Source organism: Dryobates pubescens, chromosome 22 (genome assembly GCF_014839835.1).
Source record: "Dryobates pubescens isolate bDryPub1 chromosome 22, bDryPub1.pri, whole genome shotgun sequence".
In the NCBI taxonomy this organism is placed as follows: domain Eukaryota; kingdom Metazoa; phylum Chordata; class Aves; order Piciformes; family Picidae; genus Dryobates; species Dryobates pubescens.
In genome coordinates, this window is record NC_071633.1 from 14,394,821 (window position 1) to 14,408,378 (window position 13,558).

The window sequence follows — 13,558 nt, forward strand, 5'->3', positions numbered from 1 at the left end:
GAGTGGGGTGAAGGTGGGATGGGGATGGGATGGGGATGGGATGGGGTTAGGATTGGGATGGGAAACTGGGGAAGGGGAGCAGGGATAGGGATGGGGATAAGGAATGAGGTGGGGGAAGCAGGATGGAGTTGGGGAGCAGGCAATTGGAATGGGGATGGGGAATGGGATGGGGAATGGGATGGGGAGCAGGATGGGAGTGGGGAGCAGGAAGCGGACTGGGACGGGGAGCAGGGATTGGCACGGGGTGAGGAATGGGGGGGAAGCTGTGCCAGGGCTGGCTCTGGCGTTAGGGAACGCGCCTGGAGCCGTGCCCGGCGCTGCTCGGGGCCGGTGTTTAGGACCCGGCGGGACGAGGCGGTGCCGGTGCCCGGTCCCGCCCCGGCCCCATTGTCTGGGCGCGGAGGCGGAGGGACGGGACCGGCGGTGGCTGCTCGCACGGACACGCCGCGGAGCCCTCCCGGCCATGGCTCCCACACCGGCCCCGGGAGCGGCCCCGGGGACCCGGTTGGCGCTGCTGATCGCCGCCCTGATCTGCGCCTCAGGTGAGCCACCGGGAACCGGCACCGCGAACCGGCACCGGGAACCGGCACCGCCGACCGGTACCGCCGACCGGTACCGCCGACCGGCACCGCCGCGGGCAGCGCCGGGAGCCCCCAGCTGGGCTCCGCACCCGATCGCGGGGGATCCCCGCCTGGATCCCCTCTCACGATCCCGGGCGATCCGCTCCCCTCCTCCCGCACTCGGGATCGCCGGGAGCTGCTCCTCCCGTTCCCGGGATCCCGGGGGGATCTGCGCCCCCTCTGCATCCTGGGATCACCCGGGATCTCGAGGGGATCTGCTCCCACTCGCTCCTCGGCGATCCCGTGGGGATCTGTTCTCCCTTCACCGCCTGGGGTCCCCCCTAAAAGAACGTGGGATCCACTGGGATCTCGGAAGGAATCTCCTCCCCATCCCCGGCGGGATCCCTGCGGTCCGAGGGGATCTGCTTACCACGAGATCTGCCCCGGTGCTCTCCCTGCCCCCCCAGGGAGCTTCCCCACCTCCCATGCCCCACGGGGAGCTGGGGATCGGGTGGGATCCACCCCCGGGGCCCCGAGGCATCCCGGTGGGATCTGCTCCCTGCACACTGAGGGTCCCGGTGATCAGGGTACCCTGATCCTGGATCCCAACAGGAGTGGATCCCCCCCGCCACGGGCAGAGCCTTACCAGTGTCGTTACCGGGTGGGGGGCTGCCTTACACACCCCCCCCCCCCCCCCCAGTGCTGATCTCCCTCAACAGTGACCCCCCCATACTGGTGTCCCAGTGCTGCTGCCCCCATGCTGCCCCCCCACCAACCCTGGGTGCCAGCCACCCTCCAGCACCCACTCCCGAGGGGCACAGGGGGCTTGCCACGCAGGGGACATCGTCTGGGGGGACATGGGGTGTCTCTCTTCAGAGGTGGTGGGGGGGAGGGGGCTGGACGCCTCGGGGGGTGGGAGGGTCCTCCGTGGTGCCAAGCCGCAGCCTCAGGCACAGAGACGGGCACAGATGTGGGCACAGAGACCCAAGGCTGGTGACTGTGCCCTTGTGCCCGCAGCCAGGGGTGACGGGGAGCCCCCAGACCCCGTGTACCTGCCGGTGGAGCTGGAGGTGCTCGGCGTGCCCGAGTCCTACCGGCTGCAGCGGGCAGACCAGGACGTGCCCACCAACAGCTCCCTGCACGCCCGCACCGACACCTACCTGCTGCTGGCGCACGGCTCGGCCCCCCAGCCCCTGCTGCAGGCCACCTACCCACCCTTCAGCACCCGCCAGGTAAAGGGGCACCAACCCCCCCTGCCCATCCCCCCTGCCCACCTCCCCTGCCAACCCGCCCTGCCAACCCGGGGTGGTCCGGCCTGGCCACCCTGGCACCGTCCTTGTGTCTCTTTGCAGGAGGTGCCCACAGAGAGCCCCGCAGGGAGGGAGGGTTGGGCCGTCCGTGCTGTGTCACTCGAGAGCTCCGTGTCCCCAGCCGAGCCCTTCGCCCGGGTCCTCTTCCACCTGTGGGGTCCTGACTGGATGCCAGGGCAGCGGGACCACCATGGGCAGCAGCACCACCCCGGGGAGTGGGACCACCACCCTGGGGAACGGGACCACCCTGGGAAGCAGAACTACCCCAGGGAGTGGAGCCACCCCGGGCAACAGGACCACCCTGGGCAGTGGGACCACCCTGGGGAGCAGAACCACCCCAGGGAGTGGGACCACCACCCCGGGGAGCAGCACCACCCCGGGGAGCAGCACCACCCCGGGGAGCAGCACCACCCCGGGGAGTGGGACCACCCTGGCAAACGGGACCACCGGGAGCACTCCGTGGAGCACGAACACCCCGGGGCGTGGGACCTCCCCTGCGTCACCCTCCATGCCCACCACCGCGGGCGGGTGGCCCGTGGGACGTGCCGCTTGCAGGTCAGTGCCACCCACCGCGGCCGCCGCCCCCCTGCCCGTGGCACCACCTCGCTGCCTTCCCCCATCCCCCCCAACCCTGAGCCCTCTCTGTCCTCCAGGCACCCTTGGGCGCCTGCGTGGTGGAGCTGGAGATCCCTCCGCGCTGGTTCTCCTCACCGCCCCCCACCCCCCGCAGCCGCCGGCGGGCGGCCGAGCCCCCCGTGGCCCCCGAGCCGGCCGAGCCGGCCGAGCTGCGCTACGGGCTGCTGGCGGCGGCGGACTGCGGCCGCGCACGGAGCCCCGGGGAGGCGCCGCGGTACCTGGGGAGGTTGGAGCTGCGGGGGGCAGAGCCGGGGCGGCGCCAGGAGGTCCGCTTGGACGACAAGGTCCTGCTGAGGGTACCCGACGCCAGCCTGCGCCCCGGGCAGCGCTTCACCGCCACCCTCAGCCTGCGGCACAACTTCACCGCCGAGCAGCTGACCCTCCGGTGAGACCTGCTGCGGGGTGAGCCCCTGCTGGGGACGAGGGGGACACCGTAGTGTGACCAGGTGGGGGGTCTCTGGTGGCAGAACCAAGGGGCTGCAGGTGGTGGGTGCCCGGGCTGGGGGTGGCACCTTCACTTGGGAGGGGTGAGCCCCTGCTGGGGACAAGTGGGACACTGTTGTGTGACAAGAGGGGGGGGTCTCTGGTGGCAGGATCAAGGCCAAGAAGGGGCTGCAGGTGGTGGCTGCCCGGGCTGGGGACAGCAGTGCTTGGAGCACCCAGCTGGAGCGTACCCGAGGTGCCAAGCACTCGATGGCCGTGGTGACGTGCCAGCGCAGAGGGGACAGTGAGTGGAGGTAGGTGTGGCACCCCTGGCACCTCCCCACCCAAGGGTGGGAGAGGGGCTTTGGTGTGCTAGCCCTGGACAGCCCAGTAGGGCCCAGGCAGAGGAAAGGGGACATGTGCATGGGACTCCAGTATAACCCAGTTGGTGCATGGTGCATCACTGGGGACGGGAGGGACCTGGGTGTGGCTTGCTCCCATCCCAGTGTGGCCCACTTGGAGCAGGGGGACCTCTGCATGGTGTTGTCCCCATCCCAGTATGGCCCAGGGGGAGCTGTGCATTGCACTGCTCCCATCCCAGTATGACCCAATATGGCCCAAGGGGGTATATGTGTTGCACTGTTCCCATCCCAGTACAGCCCAGAGGGACCTGGCATGACAGTGTCCCTATCCCAGTGTGGCCCAGTCAGAGCACAGGTGAGCTGTGCACGGTACTGCCTCCATCCCAGTATGGCCCAGTTTGAGCAGGGTATCCCATATGGCCCAGGGATCCTATGCTTTGCCCTGCTCCCATCCCAGCATGTCCCAGTCAGAGCAGGGGATGCTGTGCTTTGCCCTGCTCCCATCCCAGCATGTCCCAGTCAGAGCAGGGGATGCTGTGCTTTGCCCTGCTCCCATCCCAGCATGCCCCAGTCAGAGCAGGGGGTGCTGTGCTTTGCCCTGCTCCCATCCCAGCATGGCCCAGTCAGAGCAGGGGATGCTGTGCTTTGCCCTGCTCCCATCCCAGCATGGCCCAGTCAGAGCAGGGGATGCTGTGCTTTGCCCTGCTCCCATCCCAGCATGCCCCAGTCAGAGCAGGGGGTGCTGTGCTTTGCCCTGCTCCCATCCCAGCATGCCCCAGTCAGAGCAGGGGGTGCTGTGCTTTGCCCTGCTCCCATCCCAGCATGCCCCAGTCAGAGCAGGGGATGCTGTGCTTTGCCCTGCTCCCATCCCAGCATGGCCCAGTCAGAGCAGGGGATGCTGTGCTTTGCCCTGCTCCCATCCCAGCATGTCCCAGTCAGAGCAGGGGATGCTGTGCTTTGCCCTGCTCCCATCCCAGCATGGCCCAGTCAGAGCAGGGGGTGCTGTGCTTTGCCCTGCTCCCATCCCAGCATGTCCCAGGCAGAGCAGGGGATGCTGTGCTTTGCCCTGCTCCCATCCCAGCATGGCCCAGTCAGAGCAGGGGATGCTGTGCTTTGCCCTGCTCCCATCCCAGCATGGCCCAGTCAGAGCAGGGGATGCTGTGCTTTGCCCTGCTCCCATCCCAGCATGGCCCAGTGTGGTGGCTGGGGGGCAGGGGGCAGCCTGACCCCCCTTTGATGCCGCAGGGCGAGCGACTCGGCTGCGTTCCTGCTGCTGGACGTGGTGGTGGAGAACGGCACGGGGGGGCTGGCCCCGGTGCGCCCCCTGACCTGGCAGGTGGAGTACCCTGGGCAGGACCCCGAGGCCCAGAAGGACAAACTGGTCTGGGAGGTCCAAGTGTCTGAGAGGGATGTCCGAGCCCTCGTCCCCCTGGTGCAGGTAGGGGCATGAGATGTGTCCCCATTACCCACCCCACTGAGCCCACCCAGCACTGCTGACACCAGTGTGTCCCTATTACCCACCCTGCTCAGCCCACCCAGCCCTGCTGACACCAGTGTGTCCCTATTACCCACCCTGCTCAGCCCACCCAGCACTGCTGACACCACTGTGTCCCCATTACCCACCCCACTGAGCCCACCCAGCACTGCTGACACCACTGTGTCCCTATTACCCACCCTGCTCAGCCCACCCAGCACTGCTGACACCACTGTGTCCCTATTACCCACCCTGCTCAGCCCACCCAGCCCTGCTGACACCAGTGTGTCCCTATTACCCACCCTGCTCAGCCCACCCAGCCCTGCTGACACCAGTGTGTCCCTATTACCCACCCTGCTCAGCCCACCCAGCCCTGCTGACACCAGTGTGTCCCTATTACCCACCCTGCTCAGCCCACCCAAGCCTGGTGACACCAGTGTGTCCCTATTACCCACCCTGCTCAGCCTACCCAGCCCTGCTGACACCACTGTGTCCCTATTACCCACCCTGCTCAGCCCACCCAGCCCTGCTGACACCAGTGTGTCCCTATTACCCACCCTGCTCAGCCCACCCAAGCCTGGTGACACCACTGTCCCCATTACCCACCCCACTAAGCCCACCCAGGCCTGGTGCCACCAGTGTCCCATCCCACTGCCCCCCAGTCTCCCGAGGATGAGCTTCTCAAGGCCTCTGTGCCCCACGCAGGACCTGGAGCTGCTGAACACCGCGCCCCTGACGGGGGTCCCTCGCTCCATCCCGGTCAGACTGGTGATGGTGGCAGCTGGGGGTGGCATCACCCAGCTCCCAGACCCCCCTCGCTGCGAGTCAGCCGACAGGCAGGTGCTGCAGGTGAGTGAGTGGTGCTGCAGGTAAGCAGTGGTGCTGCAGGTAAGCAGTGGTGCTGCAGGTAAGCAGTGGTGCTGCAGGGGAGTGAGTGGTGCTGCAGGGCAGTGAGTGGTGCTGCAGGTAAGCAGTGGTGCTGCAGGTGAGCAGTGGAGCTGCAGGGGAGTGAGTGGTGCTGCAGGTAAGCAGTGGTGCTGCAGGTAAGCAGTGGTGCTGCAGGGCAGTGAGTGGTGCTGCAGGGCAGTGAGTGGTGCTGCAGGTAAGCAGTGGTGCTGCAGGTAAGCAGTGGTGCTGCAGGTGAGCAGTGGTGCTGCAGGGGAGTGAGTGGTGCTGCAGGTAAGCAGTGGTGCTGCAGGTAAGCAGTGGTGCTGCAGGTGAGCAGTGGTGCTGTAAGGCAGTGAGTGGTGCTGCAGGGCAGTGAGTGGTGCTGCAGGTAAGCAGTGGTGCTGCAGGTGAGTGAGTGGTGCTGCAGGTAAGCAGTGGTGCTGCAGGTAAGCAGTGGTGCTGCAGGTGAGCAGTGGTGCTGTAAGGCAGTGAGTGGTGCTGCAGGGCAGTGAGTGGTGCTGCAGGTAAGCAGTGGTGCTGCAGGTGAGTGAGTGGTGCTGCAGGTGAGTGAGTGGTGCTGCAGGTAAGCAGTGGTGCTGCAGGTGAGTGAGTGGTGCTGCAGGTGAGTGAGTGGTGCTGCAGGTAAGCAGTGGTGCTGCAGGGCTGTGAGTGGTGCTGCAGGTAAGCAGTGGTGCTGCAGGGCTGTGAGTGGTGCTGCAGGTAAGCAGTGGTGCTGCAGGTAAGCAGTGGTGCTGCAGGTAAGCAGTGGTGCTGCAGGGCAGTGAGTGGTGCTGCAGGTAAGCAGTGGTGCTGCAGGTAAGCAGTGGTGCTGCAGGGCAGTGAGTGGTGCTGCAGGTAAGCAGTGGTGCTGCAGGTAAGCAGTGGTGCTGCAGGGCAGTGAGTGGTGCTGCAGGTAAGCAGTGGTGCTGCAGGTAAGCAGTGGTGCTGCAGGTAAGCAGTGGTGCTGCAGGGGAGTGAGTGGTGCTGCAGGTAAGCAGTGGTGCTGCAGGTAAGCAGTGGTGCTGCAGGGCAGTGAGTGGTGCTGCAGGTAAGCAGTGGTGCTGCAGGTAAGCAGTGGTGCTGCAGGGCAGTGAGTGGTGCTGCAGGTAAGCAGTGGTGCTGCAGGTAAGCAGTGGTGCTGCAGGGCAGTGAGTGGTGCTGCAGGTAAGCAGTGGTGCTGCAGGTAAGCAGTGGTGCTGCAGGTAAGCAGTGGTGCTGCAGGGCAGTGAGTGGTGCTGCAGGTAAGCAGTGGTGCTGCAGGGCAGTGAGTGGTGCTGCAGGTAAGCAGTGGTGCTGCAGGTAAGCAGTGGTGCTGCAGGGCAGTGAGTGGTGCTGCAGGTAAGCAGTGGTGCTGCAGGTAAGCAGTGGTGCTGCAGGTAAGCAGTGGTGCTGCAGGGCAGTGAGTGGTGCTGCAGGTAAGCAGTGGTGCTGCAGGGCAGTGAGTGGTGCTGTAAGGCAGTGAGTGGTGCTGCAGGGCAGTGAGTGGTGCTTCAGGGCAGTGAGTGGTGCTGCAGGTAAGCAGTGGTGCTGTAAGGCAGTGAGTGGTGCTGCAGGGCAGTGAGTGGTGCTGCAGGGCAGTGAGTGGTGCTGCAGGTGAGCAGTGGTGCTGCAGGGCAGTGAGTGGTGCTGTAAGGCAGTGAGTGGTGCTGTAAGGCAGTGAGTGGTGCTGCAGGGCAGTGAGTGGTGCTGTAAGGCAGTGAGTGGTGCTGCAGGGCAGTGAGTGGTGCTTCAGCAGAGTAGTGCTCCCAGGATCGTAGAGCTGCCCAGGGCAGTGGTGGAGTCTCCATCCCTGGAGGGGTTTCCAAGCCCTGGAGCTGTGGTGCTGAGGGTTTGGTGGTGCCCTGGCAGTGCTGGGTTGAGGCTTGGGCTCCATGACCTTAAAGGACTCGTCCAAGAGAAAAGGTTGGATGCTTCTGGGCCCATCAGACCCCAGTGGAGCTGGGGGGAGCTGGGGGTGCTGCCAGCTCTGAGATGGGCAGCAGAGCCCCTCCTCTTTCCCCCCATGCCCAGGGACAAAGCAGGCCACCAAGCCGTGCTGGCCACTGGTTTATTTGTCCAGCTGCAGGAGATGTACACCTGAAAAACCACGGGGGGGCTACCGGCAGGGCCAGGGGGCTTGCCAGCACTTGAGGAGCTGAGGAGGAGCAGCAGGGAACCCTGAAGTTGCTGACCAAGGCCTGGGGGTGGTGCTGCTCCACTCACCTCTCCCTCCAGCGCTGCCATGGATGGGGGCTCCACGAAGGTGAAGGTGGAGATGGCGAAGCGTTGGTAGTGGCTGGGGAAGGGCAGCTGGGGGGAGGCTGGGCCCACAGGTATGAGCTGGGTCCTGTAGTTGTCCCCTGTGAAGGGACACCTGGAGAGAACCATAGAGTTGTTAGGGCTGGAAGGGACCTCAAGGCTCAGCCAGCTCCAACCCCCTGCCATGGGCAGGGACACCTCACACCGCAGCAGGTTGCTCACAGCCACATCCAGCCTGGCTGCAAACACCTCCAGGCAGGAGGCTTCCACCACCTCCCTGGGCAACCTGTGCCAGTCTCTCACCACCCTCATGGGGAAGAACTTCTTCCTGACATCCAATCTCCATCTCCCCACTTCTAGTTTTGCTCCATCCCCCCCAGTCCTATCCCTCCCTGACACCCTCAGAAGTCCCTCCCCAGCTTTCCTGTAGCCCCCTGCAGATCCTGGAAGGCCATCCCCATCCCATCCCCATCCCATCCCATCCCCATCCCATCCCATCCCATCCCATCCCATCCCATCCCATCCCACCCCACCCTGGGTGCCCCCCCAGCTGTGTGTGTGTCCTTTGCCCCTGGCAGGTGTCGGATTCCTGTGACAGAGTCTTCGTGGGGGGCAAGGAGAGCCGGGGGGCCGGGGGGGCGCGGGTGGATTTCTGGTGGCGGCGGCTCCACGCCTCGCTGAGCTTCAGCGTCTGGGCACCGCTGCTGCCCCTGCGTGTCCAGCTGGGGGACACCGTCCTGGAGCAGGTCAGGGGCTGGAGGCTGCCTGCTGGCACCGACAGGTGAGCCCAGTGCCACCCACGGGGGGGCTGCGTCGCCCCGGGGGGAGCTGGGAGGCGGCGGGGGGGGGGGGTGGGAGCCGAGGCGCTGGCACGCTGGGCCCCAGGGAGCTGGAGGGGAGCACCACAGCCCTGCAGAGCCCTGTGGGGCTTGGGACATGTGTCACTGCCCCACTGAGCCCACCCAGGGCTGGTGACACCAGTGACCCCATAACCCACCCCACTGAGCCCACCCAGGGCTGGTGACACCAGTGTGTCCCCATTACCCACCCCACTGAGCCCACCCAGGGCTGGTGACACCAGTGTGTCCCCACTACCCACCCCACTGAGCCCACCCAGGGCTGGTGACACCAGTGTGTCCCCACTACCCACCCCACTGAGCCCACCCAGGACTGGTGCCACCAGTGTGTCCCCATTACCCACCCCCCTGAGCCCACCCAGGGCTGGTGCCACCACTGTGCCCATTACCCACCCCCCTGAGCCCACCCAGGGCTGGTGCCACCACTGTCCCCACTCCCCACCCCCCTGAGCCCACCCAGGGCTGGTGCCACCACTGTCCCCACTCCCCACCCCCCTGAGCCCACCCAGGGCTGGTGCCACCACTGCCCCCACTCCCCACCCCCCTGAGCCCACCCAGGGCTGGTGCCACCACTGTCCCCACTCCCCACCCCGCCGAGCCCAGCCAGGCCCCCTGCCAGCAGCGTGTCCCCCCCGCAGCGGTGGCCCAGCCGAGGCGGAGGAGCCTGGGGAGGAGGCGGAGCGGCGGGCGCGGGGCTGCAGAGCCCAGTACCAGCGCACGGGGGTGAGGGTCCTGGCGCACTTCGTGTCCCACCCCCTGGACGGCGGCCGTCACCTCGCCTACCTGCCCGCCCCCCAGTGGCTCCTGGACGTCACCCACCTGGTGGCCGGCCGCACGCGGGTGCAGGACCCACGGGTGGCCTCGCTGGAGGGGGGCACCGTGGTGGTCGGCAGAGAGCCTGGGGTCACCTCTGTGGAGGTAGGGGTGGGGGTGGGGGGTTCCTGGGGAGGGGGTTGCAAGGGCTGGAAGTTGGCTCCTGGGGGCATGGAGGGGTTGGAGGGGGAGTCCTGGGGAGGCTGGAGGGGAGGTCCTGGGGGGTGCCAGGGTTGGAGGGGGGTCCTAAGGAGTGCAGAAGCTGGAGGGGGGTTGCTGTCTGGAGGGGTGGAAGGGCTAGAGTGGGGGTTCCAGGGGCATGGAGGGGCTGGAAAGGTTGGTCCTGGGGGGCTGTGGAGGTTGCAGGGTGGGGCATGGAGGGGTGTCCTGGGGGCATGCAAAGGCTTGGAGGGGGTCCTGGGGAAGATGGAGGGGGGTTCTGGAGGAGCTTTAAGAGGTGGGGATAGAAGGTTGAAGTGGGTCCTGGGCAGGGGGGGTAGAAGGGAGCTGGGGGTGCAGAGGGGTCCTGGGCGGACCTAGGGGCTGGAGAGCTGGAGCTGGGAGGGGCTGGAGAGGGGTGGCAGAGGTTGGAGGTAGGGAGGCCATGAAGTCTGGGGGCTCACCAGCTCCACCCCCCCAACCCTGGTCCCCCCAGGTCCGCTCCCCACTGTCAGACTCCATCCTGGGGGAGCAGATGCTGGTGGTGTCCGAGGAGAAGGTGACAGTGACAGAGCTGCGTGCCCAGGTGGTGGCTGGGCTGTCCCTGGCGCTGCGGGCAGAGCCAGGCCACCCTGGCATGGTCACAGCCACCGCCACGGGGACAACCGCCCTGCGTGCCCCCAAGCAGGTGAGAGGGACGGAGGGAGGCCTACCCCCTAGCCCCCGGCATCCCCCTCCCTGCCATCCCCCTCCCTGCCATCCCTGGTGTTACTCTCCCTGGCATCCCCCTCCCTGGCATCCCTGGAGTCACCCTTCCTGGCATCACCCTCCCTGGCATCCCTGGTGTAACCCTCCCTGGCATCCCTGGCATCCCCCTCCCTGGCATCCCTGGTGTTACCCTCCCTGGCATCACCCTCCCTGGCATCCCTGGCGTTACCCTCCCTGGCATCACCCTCCCTGGCATCCCTGGTGTTACCCTCCCTGGCATCCCTGGCATCCCCCTCCCTGGCATCCCTGGCGTTACCCTCCCTGGCATCACCCTCCCTGGCACCCCGGCAGGAGGCGACGCTCTCGGTCTGGCTGTCCTTCTCCGACCGCACGCTGGCCCCGCTGGAGCTCTACGGCTGGCAGGATGCCACCTTGACTGTCACCACCTTGGACCCCTCGGTGGCCACCGTCGGGGGCTCCCCTGGGGGCCCCTCCGCTCGCCCCTGGGTGGTGGCCGAGGGGCCGGGCCGCGGGGCCCTGCTGCAGCTCAGCCTGTACCCGCCGGACGCTTGCCGCCGGGGCCGGCACCGGGCGGCAGCGCTGGGCACCGGCACCGCCTGGCTCGAGGTGGGGCTGGGCCAACGCCTCCCCACCACCGGCGGCCCCCGAGCCCGGGGGGGTCGCCCCCGAGCCAGCTCCCCCTTCCCGAGAGCCGAAGGGGCCATGTCGGGGGAGGCAGTGACGGCAGCCAGCGAGCCCCGGCGGAGGGACCCCGCGGGCGTAGGACCTGCTGCCACCAAGCTCCACGGCCTGGGGTCTTCCTCGGAGGAGGAGGAGGACGAGGAAGGCTACGGCCACCGCAGCCGAGCTGGCGGGCTGGAAGAAGAGGAGGAGGAGGAGATGGTGAAGGCTCCTGAGCGGGTGACCGACCTGGAGATCGGCATGTACGTCCTGCTGGGCGTCTTCTGCTTGGCCATCTTCATCTTCCTGGTCAACTGCATCTTCTTCGTCCTGCGCTACCAGCAGAAGGAGCTGCCCGACGGCGCCAGCGCTGCCCCCTCCGCCCCCCAGCCCCACAACTGGGTTTGGTTGGGCACCGACCAGGAAGAGCTGAGCCGGCAGCTGGACCGGCAGCAGCCGGAGCCGCCGGGAGCCAAAGCGGCCACCGACGGCGGCCGCTGCTGCTGCGGGGAGCCGCCGGGCGCCGCGCCCGCCCCGGAAGCCGGGGCTCCCCCCCCCGCCGATACCCCAACGCCCGGAGCTCCTCTGCCTCGCAAAGAGGGGGGCACGGCGGGGGGGGGGCCGCAGGAAGAGGGTGGAGTTTGTCACCTTTGCCCCCGCCCGGGCCCCCGAGGAGCCCCCCGAGCCCGTCCCCAATGTCCAGTCCATCCTGGTGGCCAGCGAGGATGACATCCGTTGGGTGTGTGAGGACATGGGGCTGAGGGACCCCGAGGAGCTCAGGAGCTACATGGAGAGGATCCGGGGTAGCTCCTGACCATGGAGGGCTTCCCCCCCAGCCCCCTCCCCCCCCCCGCCCCCCAACCCCCCTCCAACCAAACCAGTAAGGCACCAAAACCTCCTCCTGGTGTCCCCCCCCACACCTCCCAACCCCATCCCCCACCTCCAGCAGGTTGTGCTGCTCCTGGGGGCCACCTTGGGGACCTCAACCCCATGCCAGCGAGGCCACCCAAGGGACCAACCCCAGCTGCCTGCAGGGGCGGGGAGGGGTCTCCACCTTAGCTCAGAACCTCCTTGGGGGGAGGGGGGTGGGTGGGTGTAGGGGAGGTGCCCACAGCAGCCCCTTCCCCAGCCTCAGTGAGGAGGAACCTGGGATGCCCCTTACTGCTTTGGGCCTCATTGTGACATTGTGTTCATAGTGATGATGCTGATGCTGAGTCCTGTGGTTTGAGCCTGAGGGGAGGGTCCCATGCCTCCTCCTCCTTCTCCTCATCCTTGGGGGGGGGGGGGAGGAAAGAAGAAGAGTGGGGAGGAAGGGGGAGGGGGGGATGTGTCCTTCACCCCCACCACACATCTGTTGGTGTTTTTTTTGTACAAGTCAGAAACATTTTCTACCTGTGCTGCCGTGAGGGGCTGTTAATTTATGGGAGAGTTTCCAGTCTGAGCCTTGGGACAGAAATAAAAGGGATTCAAAAAACTCCCACCAGAGTGGTCCTGAGGTGGCTGTTCCCTGCTCTTCCCAGCCAGGGAATCCTGCAAGTGGTTGGGTTGGAAAAGAGCTTTGAGGTCGTGGGGTCCAAGCCTTCACCCAGCACTGCCCAGGGCACCCCCAAGCCATGGCCCTCAGCACCACAGCTCCAGGGCTTGGAAACCCCTCCAGGGATGGGGACTCCACCACTGCCCTGGGCAGCCTGGGACAGGCCTTGAGAGTCTTTCTGTGAAGAAGTTTCTTCATGTCCAACCTAAACCTCCCTTGGGGCAACCTGAAGCTGCTCTCTCTTGCCCTGTCACTTGTTCCTTGGCACAAGAGCTCAACCCCCACCTGGCTGCAGCCTCCTTGCAGGGAGCTGCAGAGAGCCAGAAGCTCTCCCCTCAGCCTCCTTTGCTCCAGGCTCAACACCCCCAGCTCCCTCAGCTGCTCCTCCCCAGCCCTCTTCTCCAGACCCTTCCCCAGCTTGGTTGCCCTGCTCTGGACCTGCTCCAGCCTCTCAATGTCCTTCTGGGAGTGAGAGGCCCCAGACTGACCTCAGGACTCCAGGGATGACCTCAGCAGTGCCCAGTCAGGGAAAAATCCCTGCCCTGCTCCTATTTGGAACCAACAGGAGGGAAGGGAAGGGAAGGGAAGGGAAGGGAAGGGAAGGGAAGGGAAGGGAAGGGAAGGGAAGGGAAGGGACGGGAAGGGAAGGGAAGGGAAGGGAAGGGAAGGGAAGGGAAGGGAAGGGAAGGGAAGGGAAGGGAAGGGAAGGGAAGGGAAGGGAAGGGAAGGGAAGGGAAGGGAAGGGAAGGGAAGGGAAGGGAAGGGAAGGGAAGGGAAGGGAAGGGAAGGGAAGGGAAGGGAAGGGAAGGGAAGGGAAGGGGTTGGAAAAGACCTTGGAGATCAGGTCCTGCCTCTCTTCCAGAGCAGGGGATGGAGGCTGGCTGTGTGGTGCTGGGGTCACCATGGGCATGGACC

At 66.4% G+C, this 13,558-nt stretch overlaps 1 protein-coding gene across 1 annotated transcript; it reads left to right on the forward strand.

Annotated features, from left to right (window-relative positions):
• The first annotated feature begins 190 nt into the window (after nt 1-190).
• TMEM132A (transmembrane protein 132A) lies at nt 191-11,953 on the forward strand. The gene is given in 14 exon segments (XM_054172038.1): nt 191-367; nt 369-414; nt 417-542; nt 1,578-1,792; nt 1,913-2,425; nt 2,524-2,891; nt 3,100-3,243; nt 4,537-4,729; nt 5,471-5,614; nt 8,470-8,672; nt 9,387-9,666; nt 10,217-10,408; nt 10,780-11,721; nt 11,723-11,953. Coding segments are annotated over 14 exon segments (3,744 nt in total). The 3' UTR covers nt 11,924-11,953.
• Nucleotides 11,954-13,558: the final 1,605 nt, after the last annotated feature.